The sequence below is a fragment of the Haemaphysalis longicornis genome, unplaced genomic scaffold (genome assembly GCF_048455015.1).
Source record: "Haemaphysalis longicornis isolate Haplotype H1 unplaced genomic scaffold, Haemaphysalis longicornis Haplotype H1 scaffold_7, whole genome shotgun sequence".
NCBI classification, from domain to species: domain Eukaryota; kingdom Metazoa; phylum Arthropoda; class Arachnida; order Ixodida; family Ixodidae; genus Haemaphysalis; species Haemaphysalis longicornis.
The window spans coordinates 12,082,789-12,102,340 of NW_027526422.1; the positions used below are offsets into that span (position 1 = coordinate 12,082,789).

At 50.6% G+C, this 19,552-nt stretch overlaps 1 protein-coding gene across 3 annotated transcripts in view; it reads left to right on the top strand.

Moving 5' to 3' along the window:
- The window catches only part of LOC144144523 (solute carrier family 2, facilitated glucose transporter member 1-like), a 68,871-nt gene that overhangs the window by 37,284 nt on the left and 12,035 nt on the right, over nt 1-19,552 (top strand). Inside the window, exon 1 of one of the 3 annotated variants that reach the window (XM_077676010.1) lies at nt 15,093-15,226. The exons of the other annotated variants lie outside the window; for them this stretch is intronic. Coding sequence (XP_077532136.1) covers nt 15,206-15,226 — 21 coding nt within the window. The 5' untranslated portion in view covers nt 15,093-15,205. Of the gene's footprint in view, nt 1-15,092; nt 15,227-19,552 lie in introns of those variants that run through there. 3 annotated transcript variants of the gene reach the window in all.

The following is a 19,552-nucleotide window of genomic DNA, read 5'->3' on the forward strand; positions in this document are numbered from 1 at the left end:
GAAATCACCTCGCACGGCCTGCGTGTTGTGGCGGGGCGCGGGACACGGCAGGAGTGGGCAGCATTCTGCACATCCCCGTGCAGGTCATTGCCTCAGGCACCTTTTCCTTTTTTTTTTCCCGGCACCAATATTTATTGACTGCCGGCGTAGACTGCGCGCGGTCCCTGTGAACGAACCTATCCGCGACGGTCGGAAACTGAGATGAGTGCAGATGTGACCTTCGACCTTCTTGCCGTTCCCGCCTTGTTCGGCCCTAGCGAACACGTCGGGTTGGCCCGACGTGACCACGCGCGTTTACGCTTCGCCTCGCGCGTGTTTCATAACTTGCCGTGGGTCGGTCGGTTTGAGGCTTCAGCTGAGGCTGGCTTGACCTCTGGGAGATTCATCATCATATGCCCGGTCGACAGTCTGCTGTGATTCGTACAAATTTTTGGCGTTGTACAGACACTCCTGACAATGGCAGGAGGGGGGAAGGGAAAGCGGCAGCTTTTATTCAACACCTTATATTCACGGTTCCTTGAATGGAATAGTCAACTGTAGATAAATGCGAAACGTGCAGCGAATTAGATGGCTGTGGCGAATTTTGTGCCATAAATGGTGCTAATACTGTGGTAAGTTTTATTCCTGTGTTTTTTTTTATATCTCTCTGTATGGAATACCCCTCATATGCTGTTGTCATATAAACAGAATTTAATTCAATTTATTTGATGCTTTCCTTGACTGGCCAGTGTAAATAGACAAGTTGGTTTACTTTATACAGGCCCTAAAAACTGGCCTTAGACTTTTGCGCTGGACAATGACAGCAGACAGTCATTAACTGACGAACACTGCACGCAAGATCTTGGTAGAATGGTGCTTAAAGTTCATTCAAAACGAGCACTTGCGGTCCACCGCCGTTGAAGAAATCGCCAACCCTAACTGTACGCATCGAAGGTAAGCAGATCGCTCAATTGGAGGTCGCTGGTCTCTGTGAACAAGCGCCGCTCTACACCGCTCGCCGTTCACGAGGCGACATCGAGCTCACAAAACGCTCTGTCGGTTGCTTCGCCTGTAGTTTCTTTTCTTCAACGCCAAGTCAGTGGATTCAACAGCGCTTCCAACGTGTCGACCACCCCCGCCGTCACGTTGACGGATCGCATCGCAGCTACCTTTTGGCATTTTTGTTTTCAGATCATTCTTCCATGGTGCCGGTCAGGGCCACCACAACTGAGCAGTATAATCAACTAACGCGTACATATGATTTAACAAAAAAAAAAAAAAATTGCCGCGTATCTGCTCGCTTCGCTGCAACTGCCCTCTAAAGAGGCCTGCCACAAAACTGCCTCTTATCTCCCACGCCCAGCTCTCACGCTGTTCCCCTCCTGTCTCTGTTCTCCGAGGGTGATAAACGCAAGAAAGTTCCCTGAATTCTATTCAAATTTCCCCTTTTCACACTTCTGGCGTGGCACCTGTTGGGGCGTTTTCTTGCTGCTGCGCGCGACGCTCGAGCCACAAGCGCAAGGCTCCAGCGCGATCCCGTTTTGTGTTTTGTCGTTACTATATTGTTTAGAACGTTTTTTTTTAAAGAGCGAAGCTGTTTAGCAAGTCGTAATTTAAAAAAAATGCCAAGGAATGGCTGAGCGGGCGCACGTGAGAGCGGACCTCGCGGCGACCGTCCGGCAGTTATAAAACCAATAAAATGCCGAGCACTCGTGTGTGCGTGCCTCGCGGCGACTGGCCAGCGTCATCAGCGCACGTTTGCAAGCCAAGCATACCCACTTGGGAGATTGGCCAAGATTGGCAAAAAAAAAAAAAAAAAAAAAAAGCTCCAGCGTTCGCCGTTACCGTGGCAGCAGTTGCTGGGAACAAGAAAAGCAGGTAACAGCGTTCGCCCCTCCAAGGTGATTTCCAATGATTATCACTTCCAAGAAAATGAATGAAGTTCACACTTATAGCAACAATGATGGAGTAAAGGTCGCTGCGGCAGCGAAGAAGAAGCAAATCGGCGGCAATCGTGCACCTAAACCTTCGTGATGGTCGTGAAGCTTGCGTATAGCTTCGCTACTTTCAAATCTTGCACGTTAGTGTGAGATTCCTTCAATTTTTTTTTTGCAATCGCGAAATTACGCAGACGTCTATTTTAAATTTAATGAGTAGTGTCAGCATCGTTTACGTATTTATTTTGCCCCAAGTATCCTTAATGTTTTCTTTTTGCTGAACACTGTTGACATGTATGAAGTATGTGCTACCAGATTTAGTACTTTGGAAAGGTTTTGCCTGTATAAGCGTCTCGTTCGACAATTGTAGTCAACTTTTGGCCGGGTGGCTGAATCGAAGGACAGACAGGCAGAACGGACGGACGGACACAGACCAAACTTTTTTGGGTTTAAGTATCCCAATGAAGGCTATCGTCTTTGAAACGGTACGCTACGGTACGCAGGAATGGCAGGCATGCAGGGAGTGAAACCTGACGCTACAGTTGCCGCCGTTAAAGCGCCATCCTTGCCTCTCACGTGCTTTCGCTTTCCTAAGGCTGCATAATTAATGAGCTGGACACGGTGCCAAGGAAGGGAAGCGATCGTTTCGTCACTTGGCATTTCCCTCGGTTCCGAAATAGCTCCACTTGCTTGCCTGCATGACTCACTGGGCCTCTATTTCCGGATTCAGCAATTGTTTTAGACTAACGACACTACGTGTCACTTACTTGGCTGGGAGGACGGGCTTTTGAAATTAGGTGCGATTCTACACGAGAAACGGACTTAAGCCTATTCTTTGGAAACTTTATTGTTAGGAGGTTGCTGCATAGAAGTGGTGCTCGCAGCTGCCTTAGTGGCATAGAAGTATGGTCAACTTCTAGTTAAGCATTGTACATAACTAGGTGGACGAATGAAGGGTAATTTGTGGGATAGCGTCATTATATTTTTTCTCTATGCTCTGTAAGTAGTACCGACCAATTGCTGCTACTTCTGTATTCAAACCAGGCAGCCTTTAATAGCTATTATTTCAGGGTGAAGCAGATAAACAAGTGCGTGGGTTTCGGCGGGATAACTTTTCATGCATTTTTTTGCGTCGCCTATGCGTCCAGAAGGCAAACTGTGCCAACTAAAATAGCAACACAGTTGGGAGCCGGAAAAAAAGAGAGGTTGGGACATTCGTACAAACAATGAAGCTCGAGGTGATAATTGTAGTTTAAGTGCATTGGTGTATAAATTAAATAGTATTGGGCCTAGTACAACCGCTTAAGGCACGCCAAAATAAATCCCTACAGCCACCGACTGGAATATAAGTTTACTGCTTTGGTCGACCGGGTCATGTCTAGCTTCCAGATTCGTGTGCTTGCGCTTAGAACGTGTTTCCGATCAAGCTTGGCCCATTTGGTGGATAGGTAAGCCAGGTAAGATCGCATATGAAGCCCAGAAGCGTTGGCAGTTGGGCTGGTTATTGGTGGCGCAGCGAAGGACGAATTAAGACTGGACAAGCGCTCACTAACAGCAACAGTTCGCTTGAGGTCACCCTTCTGGCAACGAAGGGACCGTGCAGAAACTTCGGCGTTTTTATTGTTAGAGCGACGAATAAGCTCTATTGCAATTAATATACGCACATGTTTTTCTTCCTTCTTGTTTCCATGGGGGCGGACGCACCGCCGCGCCGACAGAGTACATGCCTGACTTTCATGGTGCCAATAGTAGTTGCGGCGCCTTTGACAGTTATGCTATTAAGCGTCGCCCCTGTACGTACAGCTTGTACGAGGAAATCTGCTGACGCAAGGGGCAAGACGAGGAACATGCACGAGGAAAGTGTGACGTGCCGCGAAGCCACAAATGTATACAGTACGGACAAACAGAGCGCGTGGTGCCGTGATTTTTAAAGAGGATATTCTCTCTTGGGCTATTAAAACGCAGAAATTTTGGTCTGTGTCTGTCTGTGACTCGCTTCAGCCATCCGGCCAAAGTGAAAAAATCTATGCAGTAGTCTTATATACTCAAGCCAAATCTAAGCGTCTAAGTCCGGTGTCAGTGTTCATACTTGCCAGTATTGTTGAACAAGAACAAGACATTACGCAAATATAAGGCAGAAAATCTATCTATATATAAGTGATATTTGCAGTGTTCCTTTATTAAAAAATGAATGGATGATAGGTTTTGCGATAGCAAATGAAATACTGCATCAACGGCAGAAAACTGTCGCCTGCTGTTGCCAGCGCTACCTCCTGGCGGCATTTAAGAAATCAAACGGCAATAGCAACGAAAGGTTCCACTAGATGGGATCTACGTTCCGCTTGGAACGCTCGTGCGGTAGGGCATCGTGGTTCTATGTTGTAGTAGGAGGCCTCAATTCACGCGCGTCTCCACCGTACAGAAGCGCTGGCATCGACACCCGGCTTTGATCAGTAGAACGCGGTAAATTTAATTTTACTTGAGCAAAGCTGTAGCGTGTTATATTGGGAAGAACGAGACGGGAAAGGAACAGCACGAGAGGTGAGCGGGAAAGAGAAGGGAGACCTTTACTTGGCAGGGGTGCCAGTCGACTATATTTGCAAAGAAAGGAGCAGATACGCGGCCATTTTTCTCGTGTAAACTTTAGGGATTCGCCGATGGCCTGTTTGACACAATGTTCCGCGGTTCAGCAAAACAGTCGACCTGTTGCACGTCCGTCGCAGTAACAGCTGCGGGCTCGGAGCGAAAACACTAGAGCAGCAGCGTGGTGCACTTTAGGTGACAGCATGACATATACGCACCGATTTAATAGAAAGCCCCGCGTCCTTTCACCTGTCCATCTCAACTTAAACGTGGCTGCTCAGACTGCTCGGATGTCCGAGTTTGTCCGAGAACCCCGGAGTGTCATGGGTGCATTACGGCCGCTGTGCCGCCGCTGCGTAACGTTCGCCAAGAAATGCGTCGCATTTAAAATAACGTGTTTACACCTCCGGACGTTCTTTTTTTTAATTTTTTTTTCTGGCGTAAGGTGGGGGATCGCTGGGCATCTGTCTCAAGCTGCGCCTGGTGCGATAATTATAGGTCACTTAAATTGCGAAACAATCGATAATTAAAATTGCATTATGAAATTGTTGATTGGAAATGACTGATTACAAACTGTCAATTGCAGATTGTCAACTACTAATTGCTGATTTCAAATCCCTGATTACAAATTGTATATTGCAAATTGACGATTACAAATTTCTGATTCAAGTGCCGAAAATTGCTGATTAAAAATGATGTTCTGATGGTTCCGTCGCACGGAAATTGCAGTAGCATGTATACAAACACACTAATAGCTTGTCACGCGATGAAAGCTGCTGGTTGAAAATAGACGACCCCTTCGACAAGAAATGTTATCTCAAAAGAATGGCAGCAAACGCACTCAAGTCGAACGTCCTCCGTTTCCAAAAAAGAAAAGGTTTAGGTCACAGCATGGAATAATTTGCGCCGTTGCGGCGAGCACACAGGGATGACGCCCCTCAGTACACCAACTCCAGCTCGCGTGTGTAGTGTAAACTTCTATTGTGCCTACTCGCTGTCTACTTCTTTCCGTTTCACGGAGAAGGGCTGAACGTGTAATACACCTACGATGATGCGTAGTAGCACGCTTCCTGCGCTCGATTCACTTACGGCTCACTTCCGCATTTGCTCTACCTCGTACGACCCTTGGTGCACTGCCTTTCGCCTGCGCTGCCTGGAAGGAATTGTTCAGAACGGGGCTAATTAACATTTAATGCTTCCGCGCGGGTGGTATCCAAGGGGTGGCGTCACTTGGCGTGCCACTGAGAAACTACTCCTGTCATAAATACGGAGCGCAAAGTGTTCGCCCTCGATCACATGCACAGTTAAAAGGAAAACATACATATAAGTGTTTCTGATGGAGGCGAAAAGCGAGGAAGCTCATGTGTTGAGATTTCGGCTCAGGCTAAAAGATCCCCGGGTGTTCGAAATTATATTCCGGAGCCTTCCACTACGGCGCGCTTTATAATCGTTGTGCAGCTTCGGCGCGTTAAATCAATCAATCAATCAATCAATCAATCAATCAATCAATCAATCAATCAATCAATCAATCAATCAATCAATCAATCAATCAATCAATCAATCAATCAATCAATCAATCAATCAATCAATCACATATAACGGTCATTTAATACGCGCGGGGAAACCCATCGTATATCACGTGGCTGCTACAAATCGCCACAACAGTACGACGGTTCAGAAAATAGCATAGTACTTTTAGTTTTGGCGGCAGGTGGGCAGATCACTTTCCTGATCTGCCCTCAAGAACAGCTTGCCCTGTGAGAGTGACGCTCGGATAGTAGACGGAACGATATCTTCCAGCGGTTACTACAGCTTCTTGACCAAAATACTCGAAATTGAAACAGATGTCGATCGCTCCATCGTTCTGTTCCGCAGCGTTACTACCATGCCCGATCCCTTGGCGACATCGACCTACGAAGCAACTGACTTGATATTGGAACGTGGTGTTCTTATTGGTACGCTGCCATGAACAAATCATTAGTGTTCAGGGTCACATAGGACCCATCAACGTAGTGCCCCTTTTGAAGAAAACGTCGCGGCCAACTGACTGCGTTTTCCCCTGCCCGAATGTTATCACTTGCGTTTATTTTCCCCGGTTGCGGCGTTTTTTGGGAAACATTCATTTATTAAAGGCTCGTTCGATGCACGGTTGGAAACAGTAAGAGCTGTGGTGGTGAGGAAAAGTTTATCTATTTCTGCTTTAAAAGAACGCAACCAAGTACAAAATTTTCGTTCGCTGGTTCGCACATATCGCCGTTACGCATTCACCGTTTTCTCATTCAAAACATTCATAACAGAGTAACCAGTGTGCTATCGTTTAGAAAAGCAGCCGGGAAGGAAGTCGGCAGTTTAAAACCTCTGTATTTTTAGACTTTCCACGACACATTTATCTCTTTCGCATATGCAGACTAAAACATCGGCTTTGAAAAGGTATAAATATTAGCATTGAACGTCCTACAAGCTTAACGCTTGTATATAAGAAAAGGTTAATGTTTAGATCCACAAGAACTGCAAAAGAAAGATGATACTTCGCGCATTTAAGCATACAAGGCGCGAGCGGCCTGCTTTGGGGAGCAGACTCGAACAGTATGTTCTACCTTAAATATTAACTTTAAAAAAAGAGTGAGGGGTACCGGGCAGGTATGGTTGTTGCAAAACACTGAGAGGTGCTTCTAAATGACTAGAACAACGATGATGATGATGATGATGATAGTGGTGAATCACTTGGCGTGTCGTTCGTTTGTGACGCAAGCTTGGCGCGGGCGCGCACTGCCTCGACGCTGTGCGCGAACCGCAGCCAGAGGACAACGGCGCGTCTGCGCGGTAGCGAAATTCCGCCGAAGAAAGACCTCGTCGCCGCCGCACTTTCTTTTCTCCCCTCGGCTCGTGCAGTTGACGTCGTGGGACACATTGTGACGCACTCCGTCGCGCTTTCGCAACCTTTCCCGCCGCTTAAAGAGCGGCGTCTACACGGGAGGGGGCGTCCATTTGCGCGGGCGAAGGATCATTGCCACTTTAGCGGCGCAATCTGCGCCTGAGGTTGCGCGCGCCAAGGCAGCCGACGGCCCAGTCGCCTTGGGCGCGGCGGCGGCTGGCCAATTTGGGCCAACCCGCGCTGCTGCTGCTGCTGCGACCCCCTGTGTTCCCCCCGGAGCGCGCGCGACGAACCTCGAGGCCGAAGCTCGGCGGCCGACGGCATCTTCTCCAGACGGCATCTCACAGGCACGCCCAAGCACTCCCGCCGCGTTTGCGTGCTTAGCGCGGAGCGGAAACCGCTTCTCTCTTCGTGGTCAGACCGCGGTGCGAGGTAACGAGTTGCGCGTGACCTCGTCTCACGTGCACGAACTCGACGCCCCCTCGTTTACGGGGGAATAGCCGAGACGGCTTCGCCGTGCAAGTCCTCCTTGGCTGTGTGAACTTCGCTCTCGCCTTCACTTGTACGTTCGCCTCCTGCGAAGTTGCACGAGCGCTTATCGTCGCTTCCATTCACCTGTCCAAAAGGCGTTCTTTTAATTAAGAACACACATTGGATTGGTTTTCTCGGTAGCAAACGAAAAAGAAAAGGAACGGGTTAAAAACGGAATCGGAGAGGCGAGATGAAAGCAAGCGTTAAAACGAAAGATGTCGGCACGTGCTCTTCCAAGCAGAGAGAGAGAATCAACTTTTATTGAGCCCAATAAGGTATTGGCTAGTGCACGCAGGCACCGGATGGGCTGGAACCCTCTTCTCGGGTCCCATATGCGTCTAGCAGCTCCTGGCCCCTGGCTGAGTCTCGTTCCAACACAACAGAGGCGCAATGTTCCCAATAGTTGGCACGCTGGCAGTGCAAACGCGGGAAGATTGAATTGAACAAACCTCCACTGCATTCGTCATGGGACGAGCGAGAGAGAAGGGGAATCGCTTAAGAAGAGAGAGAGAGAGAGAGAGAGAGAGAGAGAGAGAGAGAGAGAGAGAGAGAGAGAGAGAGAGAGAGAGAGAGAGAGAGAGAGAGAAAGAGAGAGAGAGAGAGAGAGAGAGAGAGATGCGTGGCAGGGTCAGAGAAGACTGTCGTCGTGTTCGGCGACATTGGCAACGAGTCAGATACCTCCCAGTCTTCTTCGTTTTTTTCTTCTGAAAGTACCCCGTACTTTCCGGAAAAGCTGTAAAGCAGCCCGTCTAGTCTACGGCAGTACGCGGCGGGGTGTTTCGACTGGTCGCTATTTTTGTGCCGCGCTACCGTGAGGTGAATTAAAGGCGGGTCTTAATGCGAAACGAGCGATGTGTCTGTCTCTACTGCAGAGCCTTTGCCTGGTGTCGAGCAGATTCTCATTGCTGCGCTTGAGACAATAGAGAGCCCCCAGACGCCCTAACGGTGGTCTTTTCCTGCCTTTGTCCCTCGAAACCGCGAAATGCTCAGCAGCTTATTAAAGATGTTCTACACCTTCTGTATAACAGACCTAACAGGCGGTAACAATTGCGTCATTCGAGTAGGCCATGTTTTTCTTTATCGGTGAATTTGGGTCCCTTGTGTATGCACCACGTGTACATAGATAATACGCGCTTGCCGTGTTTGCCAACGCTATTTGTCGTGCTCGTACGCGACAACCGATGCGTTGTGGCCGCTTGGGTGTGTGAGGCGAAGGACCCCGTCTGCCGGCTCTGCACGCCGCCATTAGTGAGGCGAGCTGCGCGATAACGGGAGAGCACGTAATTGAGGTCCCGGAATGACAAGGGATGTCCTGTAGCAGTCCGCGGAAAGTCAGTGCCATGAACTCGCGCTCGCATTAGATGCAAATGACGTGTGATACGAGTTGCCTCCGTGCCCGCGTGGGGTGTTATTGAGAGCTTGGGGCATCGTTCTCTGTAAATATTTGGTCTCGCAGTGACTAATCGACGCACTGTTGTACAGAAGGGGGTGGAAGATGTCACCAACTCGGCGTATCGTCGTATAAAGAGCGCTGATGAAATTTTTCTAACTAAATAAATCTATAACTACCTCGGTCAAGTCATCTGTGCTGATCCCAACCGCTAGGAAGAAATCCGGCGTAGAGTAATCATGCGCTGGGGTGCACTTGGCAAACACTCCCAAATAATAAAAAGCAAGCTACCTCTATCACTCAAAAGAAAAATTACACCCAACGCATACCACCGGTGATGACTAAACAACTGGAAAACAAACTTAGGTCGGCTCAGCGGGACATGGGAAGTGCAATGATAGGAGTTACGATGAGGGAAAGGAAACGAGCTTCTTGGATGAGAGGACTAACTAGAGTAGAAGATAGCATAGTTCAGGTAAATAAAAAGAAATGGACTTGGGCCAAACACGCATGGTTAGGCGAAATGACAACCAGTGGACTACCAGGGTGACAGAGTGGACGCCCAGAGACGGGTCTAGAAGAGGAGGACGGCCAATTACTCGATGGAGGGCCGAACAAGGAAATTCGGAGGCAAAGAATGGCATCGAGCTGAGGAGTGGTTGGAGATCGATGGGAGAGGCCATCGTCCTGCAGTGGACCTAGTGGGCTATTGTTGTTGATGATGATATTTTTGTCGCTCTAGCTACGCACTGAGCTTTTTTCGCCCTTTTATCTCGCGGTTGTTCCTTTGTGAAGCAACAAGCCCTGTCGTTAGTGGGCTGACTTCACCTTTCGTAACAGTTTTCGCTCTCATTTACGCCGGCTCGATGGCTGCTTTCACCACGACGATAAGCCATTTTGAAATGCCTCTGAAGGAAGCCAGAAAGGTCACGTAGAATGCCCTCCAGCACCTTGATGGTTTCATTTTTAATTTTTATACGATGCGTTGCTTTTATTTATGCAAGCATTTTTTTTTCTGCTTTTATGTTCTCTCTATCTTTCCTCTTTTTGTGGCGGGTGTGCCCCCCCCCCCCCCCCCCCCCGCTCTCTTCACCCTTCGAAATGAAAACTTGCGTGCTCCACTGCCTCGACATTTCATACTTGCAAGCCTGAGCGAAGTTCGTCGGTCGGCGACCAAGGCAAAAACAAACGGCGACACGCGCCTCTATTTTGTAAGCCGAGTCCACGGCGCGCGCCGCCGACAAACAGATATATTTTTAACTGTCGACCTCCTGGCCGACCGCGCACTAACGGGTTCTCTGGCCTCAGCGGGTTTCGGCGGCGTCACTCGGGGTGTGTGTCCGTCGCCGGCCAATGGAGGGCCGGAACGGACGCTACGTGTGCGCTCAGGTCCACATCGATCGCCGCCGGGAGCGTGTTTCAAGGGCGTCCTCGACAGGGAAGAAAACGGGAGAGCGTTGTCGCAGTTAACCGCGAGGTTATCGACCAGTCTGCGTCGCGCCGCGTTTCCCCCCGAAGCGGCACGCCGGTATTTGGCAACACTCTGCGCTTCGCCGGAGTAACACTGCCCGCTTCAGTTTTGAAATAAGGCCCACTTGTCTTTTCAGGGGGGGTAATTCAAGCTTTCAGACACGAGCATTCAGCCTGCTTCAAAGCGAAGTCGTGGCGTTCGGGAATCACTCCGGTGATCCCTGTTTGGCCGAGGCTACGCAGCAATCGTTGTCTGGCTGGCCCAGACAAGAGACCAGCCATTGCTGGCCTGGCGCCCATTAGGCAGGCGTCGTGCTCTTTGCGCAGGCAGTCGCTGCTGCCGCTGTTGCAGTGCTCATGTACAGTGGAACCCCGTTCATACGTTTTTCACCAGCCGGGGAAACAAAACGTAACAAGAAAACGCAGCAGTGAGGAAACCTTCGAAAATGAACGAAAACAGTGTATCTTTGACTTGTAACCATGTATTTCTGCGACTTTGGCTTTCGAGCCTTAAAAAAACTCGAGAATGTATGATTGCGACTTCTTGGGATTGCTGGAAAACACCACGCATGGCAATGCAAGGTCCCTAGCGATGTCGACTCTCTTCCGCGCTGTCTGCTTGTCTACGTCAAGCTTTTCCTGAAGGGAAAGCGCATCCCGTTTTCGCGACGCCATCGAGGCACGACAAAGTTCGCGGTTGCAAGTTTAACGGTGTTCTCAAAGCGTGAAACGCACGATGACGACGAGAGCGCGTGCTACTCATGCGGTGGTGCTTTTAATGCAACGCCGCACTTTCGACATTCAAGTGAAACTTCTGTTGTAAGCGCAGTGATGATGGTGATAGCATAGAGTAACATAGGGCATCTAGTGGGGATGAATTGCACCCGTGTGCGGCTTCATGCAGTCAGTTCCGTAGCCAAGCGAGGCCAAGGCTCGTCAAACGTCAAAATGGCGGTCCGCGCACGTTGCACGGGCGGGCGCGGGCGGGCTCGGAGTGTCAGATTGCGACGAATTATTTGGGAATGTGATCTGAGCCACGGTGTAACAGTGAGGATTTTGGTAACACGGGACTCTATGTGAGCTGCGCCGGAACTAGACAAAAAGAACGTTGCAGCCGGGAAGCGCAGCACTGAGGAACGTAAGAGCGGGGTTCTACTGTATGCAATGCAGAGAAATGTTTTACCACAAACAAAATTCATAGCCCCGTACCGGAGAAATCCGTTGCTTAGAAATGTTGACCTACCAGAGGTGAGCATACGGCCAGATCAAGCGCGCGCAGACGCGTCGGCGCGGCACGTTAGAATGCGCTCTTTAGCGCGCAAATTATTAACTTGTTTTTCACCTTCAGCCACTCGTACGCCCGAGAGGGTTGCGCTCCTCGTTCAGGCAACTTCGTCCTGGCTGGGGAGGCCAGTGCCTGCTTCACGCCCCGCTTCGTTCTCCTACACCGCCCACTCTTGCTCCTCCCTGTGACGCAGTCTGGCTTTCCTTGCATGCGCGCGTGCCTTGCTCATCAGCAGCCCCCGCGTAGACGGACGGCCGGAGGTGAAGAGAAGGTTAATTACGAAGTGGCACATCTTTGCCGGAGATGGTAATGAAGGGCAAATATAAGTTGTTGGAAGGCAAATAGGGTGGGAGGGGACGAGAGTGGTTGGCGCACACCCCAGCATTCTGTCATCAACGGGTTACGCCACCTCGAATGCCCAGTGCTCTGTGGGGGCTCCGATGAGGCCGCGCCTTGCCTCGGCCTTTGAATCCTCTCGCCGCATCTGCTAATTGCGTTGAAGCCGATGTCCGAGGCCGCCAAGCGAACTGTGTGCATCCGAGCCCGGCTTTCACCAGGCGTGCTAACTTTGTTATAACGCCACAACGAAGTGCAATTTCCCTCGCCTTCACGCCTTCCTTTGCACGGCAGCGTGCAACATCACTGGCATCGCGGCGATTGCGTGGTGCGTCCAGCCCGATCAAGATGTTAGAAGGAGGTCTGTCGCAGTGCTAAGGCCGATCATGTGCGCGCAAGGCACAGTACTGAGGCGAACCTTATCTGTGTTCGCCGGTCGTGCACCAGCCAGGGTGAACGATTCTTCCCTGCTTACTCAGCGAGTGGTGTGGATGAACAGCGTCGTGCGGCGGGTTAAACAAAGACTTCGTGAATCATGATCCCAAATCTAGAAGCCGTGCTGCTGCATGACGAAGAATCTTGGAGGGAAGGAGCGCCACAGAGATGGCTAGAGCTCAAGTAGGACATTTTTAATCTGGAAAAAAAAAGATTAGAGGTCTCTGACAACGAAAGACATCTCACGTTCAGGAGCATTCTTGGGCGGTGCTAATTAAACACAAAACTTGCGCGGAGTTGCCGTCTCTCGTGGGATAAATCTCTCACCACTACGCATGCGCACAGTCATTGCCAGACTGGGAGATACTGAGCTACTCCTCATCTTTTGCTGCTCTCCACCGCGCCCGGTGTTGCGAAATCGGGAGGAAGAGTCGCGTAAACGTTATCGCTTCTGACCCTTGCCTAATGGGTTCCTCACCAGCTAGCGGCGGTGGGTCGTAGTGCGGCGGCACGCCGTCTGTTCAGGATGCGGAGCTCGTGATCGCGGAACTGCCGAGGAATAGCTCAGCGGCACGTGCTACACTAGGGACGTTCCTTCGCGTGAAGACGGCTATGATGAAATACAGCGCTCAGCAAATTCGTCCGCGGTGCCATCAAACATTTTGGCGGAACGCAGATAGCTGTAATCGCCGTGGGCGTGCGCGGACGGCGAACATTAATAACTGTCAAAAGCTCGTGTCTCTCTCTGCGCGCAGTAATTGCTTTCGGCCCCAGGAAAGAGAACAGCGCCGGTGAGAGCGGCGGCCTTGGCCGACCGGAGGAGGGTGTAGCGTAGGGCCAGCCGACCAAGCGTGCCCAGTTCAGCCTGCGTTGCCACGGTGCGGATAACGATCCTGCCGCTCCCTTATCGCGCCGAGATCGCATTTCGTGCGCGCCGCAGTGCAAACACACCGTTCTCGACAAGAGCTGGGCGCCGTTTAGGAGGCCCCGTTGTGGACACTGGCCGAATGGAGAGGACCACCTCGGAACGTGGTGATGAAGGTGGTCTTGTTGGCGGAGGCTTCTGTCGAACGGCTATTCAGTGTTTCGCAAAACCGCGTGCTCATCTGACCGTCACGGCAGCGCGCAGTCGACGGCCCGATGTCTGGCTCCACTAGTTGCGGCGGCATTGTGCTTGTGACCTCAGATTCTCCGCCAGCCAGGCAGCAAAAGTATTCACCCCCCCCCCCCCCACCCCCCATCTCGTCACCAGGTCGTACACATTTATTGGCAGGGGACCTAGCTCGGTGTCTTTCATGAAGCGTTACCTCAATTTAAATGCGGGTGCTTAATTTTTCCTCAAACCAATGCGACATGTCTCGAGTTAAATACTCCACTTTCATCTTCATCGTGCACTTCTTTTGCTTCGTGAGCCTAAGAGCCGCTTAACCGATCTGACTCAGTCGTGCTTTCATTTTCCGGTTGTGGGGAGGGGTGGCGAGGTGCTGGTCGGTGAGCACAGGGTCGCGGTTCGACTCCTGGCCTCGGAGGTGTTTTCTTTGTTGGAGGCGCAAAAACAAAAGTGCTTCTCGCAAGCTAACGGTGTGCCTCACAGTTTAAGAGCAGTTTTTGACACGTTATACTGCAACTGTCACCTCTCTTTTCTACTTCTGAATGACGAGACTGCTATATAGCCAAATAAGTCTTTGGCCAAAATCTTTGTAATCGAGGAGTAAAGTGGCATGAGTTCGCGCAGCTGGTATATGCCCGCAGCCATCTGACTGGTTAACTTATGTTCATATTAAGACCAAACCAAAATACACGTATACACTCGTGTACGTGACGTTTACTGCCTTTTAAACGACCTCAGCTGGCTTAGAAACCATTCACATCCGTCCACTATAGGGCGCGGCTCGTAGCCCATGCGTTGCCTTCAGCTTCTCGAACTCGAAATTTCAAATCCGCTCTGCGTCGACGGCCTTGAACTTTCCCTGACAGACGCGTCGTACGGACTCGTCGATGTCTCTCTGCAGAGCGCAATTGCCGGCCGCTTGCGCGACGGAAACTCGGTCGCGCACGCACACGAGCCGCTGGCGAGATGAGCGAGGGAGGATCGCTTTTTAACCACCGCCGCCGCCGCAGCCGGTTTCATGTTAACGTTCCAGAAAAACAGGAAAGCGCGACGTACGGTGCACCGGCGCTGTGCAGCTCTCGCGCCACTCCAAGAATAAAACGTGGCGGCGGTGGGGGCTCGTCCGTGACGTGGCTGGCGTCGTCCAATCGGGCGCCGCCGCGGCGCTCACACCCTCTGTTCGGTCGTCGCGCCAGCCGGTCGACATTTCTCCCGCTCCCACGTTACTATCCTCTTCTTTTTTTCGTCGGGGGGCCTGCAGCGTCTTCCGGTCATGCCGTACATCCGCAGATCTGTGAGTCGGATACTTCCTCCTTTTGCACGGACTCGGTTTTCTGGCGCGCGCGCCGGTGTGGAGGGGGAGTGGATCTCGAATGAATGACCGTGCCCCGAAACTCTCAGATAGCGTACAGCCTCGTTCAGCCACTGTCCCGGCGCAGACCAGTTGGTGAACTACACCGGTGACGCAAGGTCGGGACTCGGAAGGAGCGCGCCGTGCGAGTCGTTCGTATTCGCGCGCGCTTTACACACGGGCGCCTCAGTGAAACAGGATACAAGTCGGCACGCGTCTTCGCGAGACCTCCATATTTTCTGCTGCCCGTGTGCGTGTTCAAGTACAACACATAGTGGAAAGGAATCCATACGTCTCCAGTAACTCGTTGAGTTCTGTCAGCATAGCCCAGTTTCAAACCGACGGTATAATTTATTTTTCCGGAAATCTATAACGTATATCGTCGTGAGGCGGTTCTGCAGTCCTGTTTTAACGTGGTAAACGAAAGTGAGCTTGCCGAACCCCCGCTATCGGGGCGGCATTATTCACTTCTGGTTAAACCTTCCTTTAACTATGCAGTGGGAGTTTAAGCTTATGTTTATTTCTAAAAACTGGAGAGAAGTGAAAGCAGCAGCCGCCCCTCGTCGCGGCATCGTAAGTTGCAACAATGACGTCACAATGACTCAATGTAGTTTGATATTGCCTCACCCTTCAATCAATGTGGCAATTTTCGTTTTACAGATTTATTTTGTTCGGGCGTAAATTGTACAAGGTATATGCGTTAGCGATCTGTAAAATTACTGACTGACTGACGTCACACAATAGTGTGATGATTTTGGTGGGATGGAAACGACAGTTTGGATTGTTCAAACTTCCCGCGAAAAAAAAAAAAAAAAAAGCCGCGTTAAAGGAATCTGTTTCTCCAGCTGCATCTCGGGGGCTGGCCCACATCACGTACGTTTCGAACCGGCGCGTGTTGCCCCGCACGTCGATGGCGTTTCAGGCGTATGCAATCCCGCTGCAATCGGCCACGCGTGTGGCATCGCCGCCGAAACCCCAGGCGAGCAGGGAGAGTTGGGGAAAGGGCAATATACTCATGCACTCCACTTCTGCTTCTGCCCGCTCGCTGCGACTCTTATTAAAGCTCTCTCTCTCTCTCTCTCTCTCTCTCTCTCTCTCTCTCTCTCTCTCTCTCTCTCTCTCTCTCTCTCTCTCTCTCTCTCTCCACTTATGCTTACTTTTCCCGGTCAATCCATTGTATTGACGAGCAAGAGGGCGGGGAGAGTGACCTTTCCAGCATAACAGTACGCATGGGGTAGGTGTACTGCCCTCAGGCGTTTTTTTATTCGAGACGGCGTTGCATCCGTTTACCTGGGCCCCGGAAAGTTCAGCACAGGTGAATTTCCGCGCCAGAGAAGTCCGCAGAACGCTTCGTTTTTTCCCCTGGTTTGGGGAAGCACAGTGGTGTATACGTGTCTGATCACACGCTGCTTTTCTTGCCTTGGTACATTTAGGGCACGGGACCGCGGGTTAGATTTCTGGTGCCTTCTTTGATTCAGCCAAATACGAAGAACAGGATCCCTAGGGATTTCACATTGAAGCCGATGGAGGGCCAAGAATTAATTTCGGCTTCGAACTTGCGTCCGTAACTTATAAGCAGTCCTTGTCAAAAGTTTCTTGGCCACAACAAAAAAGTGTATAGACCGCAAAGAATTATAGTGTATAGACCGCAAGGACTTAAATTTCAAGTATGGACGGATTATTTTCTGACGGTGAGAAGAGAAAGCGCTCCCGACAGCTTTCTAACATAAAACATTAGCGTCACTCAAGAGGTAGTCTTGTATGTTGAACTCTGCATCGTTTATAAACATTTAGCAGGAACTCCAACCTTGTTGCTGGGCCTGTAATCTTTTTGCAGCGTCGACAGTATTTCGGCAGGGCTTAGAAACTTTCGATAAAAATTTTACGTCAAGACAAACAGGAGGGCTTTCGTAGAAGAAAACTCGGCATGAAATTGGATATCGTCGAATCTTACATGGGCTGCTTAGTTGGTGTAAGAACACACCGCTTGTAAACAAGCTTCTTACAAACGATGAGAGAGATAGAGGGAAGTAGAACGATCGCACGATTTTAGCCTTTGATGCGTTAGTAGGGAAAGCAGCACGGGTCTATGTCATCACCTGCAAAAAAAAATATAGCAATTGCGTTTTGAGGCAATTGCAAAAAATAAAACTTGAGTTCAAGCGTGGTTCGACTTAGCCCGTGAGCTTTTCTCCCTGTCTGTCTTACCGAAGACACATTTCAACGCATGCGCAATCCCCTCTTCGCGGCATCGCCTTTTGGAATAACTTAGTGGTCTTTAAAGAACTGCTGATGGGATAGTTGGTGTACATAAAAAACAAAATGACTTAACGCTGAACACAAGTACAAAAGAAAGGACTCGGACCCTCTCGGAAATACTGTGCTCTTTTTGGCCCTCTCTTCCTCAGCCGTCGGGCTGGCTGACGGTGCTCCGCCTTCGTGCACGCTGACGCCATTCCATTCGGAGTTGCACAGCCATTCGGTCACATACAGGCTCCGCACTGACAGGGCCATACCCTCATTTCTTCATCACGCAGCCTACGTCACCGGACACGTGACCTCTATCACGTCACGTCGTGTGCACAACCACGGTAGTTCTCAGGAAAACACTATACTGGCCGGCGGAAGAGTCTACCAGAACGAACTGCGGGTTGTGGTGGGTTTTCGACGAGCGATGTTGCCACAGAGACTACCGCACACTCGTGCGGTAGTCTCTGGACATTACTCAGCGCATAAGTCAGCGCAACTGGTAAAAGGAAAACATGACGTAATATCTTTCTTTCTACAGGCGATTCTTGATAAGAACACTGAGGTTGATTGATTGTGGGTTTTAACGCGCCGACGCTACACAGGCGATGAGGCGCGCCGTAGTGGAGGGCTCCGGATTAATTTAGACCACCGGGGGGATATTTAACGGGCGCCGAAATCTCGTGCACACTGGAGTTTTCGCTTTTCGCCTCCATCTGAAAAGCGGCCGTCGCGGCCGGGGATCGAACCAGCCTCCCTGGGCTGAGCAGCACAATGATGCATAGCCACTGAGTCACAGCGGCGGTTCCAGAAGCACTGGGGTTATTTTCCATAATTCTCTTTTGCAGCCGCATTGCAAGCCTAAACTCGTGTTAGTTTCGCTATCAAGCATATAGCGCCTATATAAATTTTTCTATAAAAAAAATAAAAACACTGGGATTTATGGTGGGCGGATCCCTCGCTGGCCCGTAATGATATTTCACGGGTCTGCTTGCTATGTAGCTCTATCCTTTCTGTCATCGAAATTCTGCTGTTCGCCCGTGTTATGATTAATATCGGCGCCACTTTCGGCAAAACGTGCTTGAGGTCCATTTAATACCGCTCTGTGGAAGGCAAGTGTGTTCTCGTTACCGACGTAACGAAATTGGCGAGAAAGGTGATGCAAGGGCGGCACTTTTGAACGCACGTGTCTCAACAAACAGACAGACAAGGAACTTCATTGGTGGTCCTGAGAGACTCCGGTGCCCCCCTTTTCAGGGGGGTGATGAAGCCGCGGGCCGCTCCCACGTTGGGAGGGCAAGTCCGAGCTTCACCGCCGCACCGTGGGCTCTCTGGACAGCCCATAACTGACGTGAAAACTCGGAGCTTCGTAGCGCAAAGCTCCACTCTTTTTCGGTGCAGCTATTCGGGCCTCTCTGTAACGAGGGGCATCCCCAGAGCATGTATTCTAAATCACTTTTCTGTCCACATCTCGGGCAGTCCGGACTATGGCCGTCTGGATTGATGGACTGGAATAAAGCCAAGTTTGGATACGACCCTGTCTGAAGCATGCGCAGTGTGCACGTTTCTCGAGAAAGAAAAAAGCTCGCACTCCTCCGCGCCCGCAAAAAGAAAGTGGTACGAGGGTGTGGATGAAGGGGGAGTGAAAACAAAGCGACAAAAGAAAGGAAGCGGTACAGAAGCTTAGGGCGTGTGCTGCAGACTGTAAGATTTAACGCAGTGAGGTGTTTACAGCTGCCTTCGACGTTCCTTGAAAGAGGAATCCGGCACGCGTTCGTCCAACCTCAACGTCAGATTGCGTCACTGTTCGTAACGTTCCGAAGCACCGTCTGAGCTGCCAATAGGTCCACCCTTTCGCCACCAACATTCCAATCTTTATTAAAGGCGCGCCGTGCCACGGAACCGGGGTTGCACTGCAGATGGCCAGGAACGAAGCCCGCGACTTCGCTTATTGTCTGCGTGGTTTAGTTGACGTTATGGCGTCCTCCGCAAGGGCATTATTAGAATAACAATAATAATGAC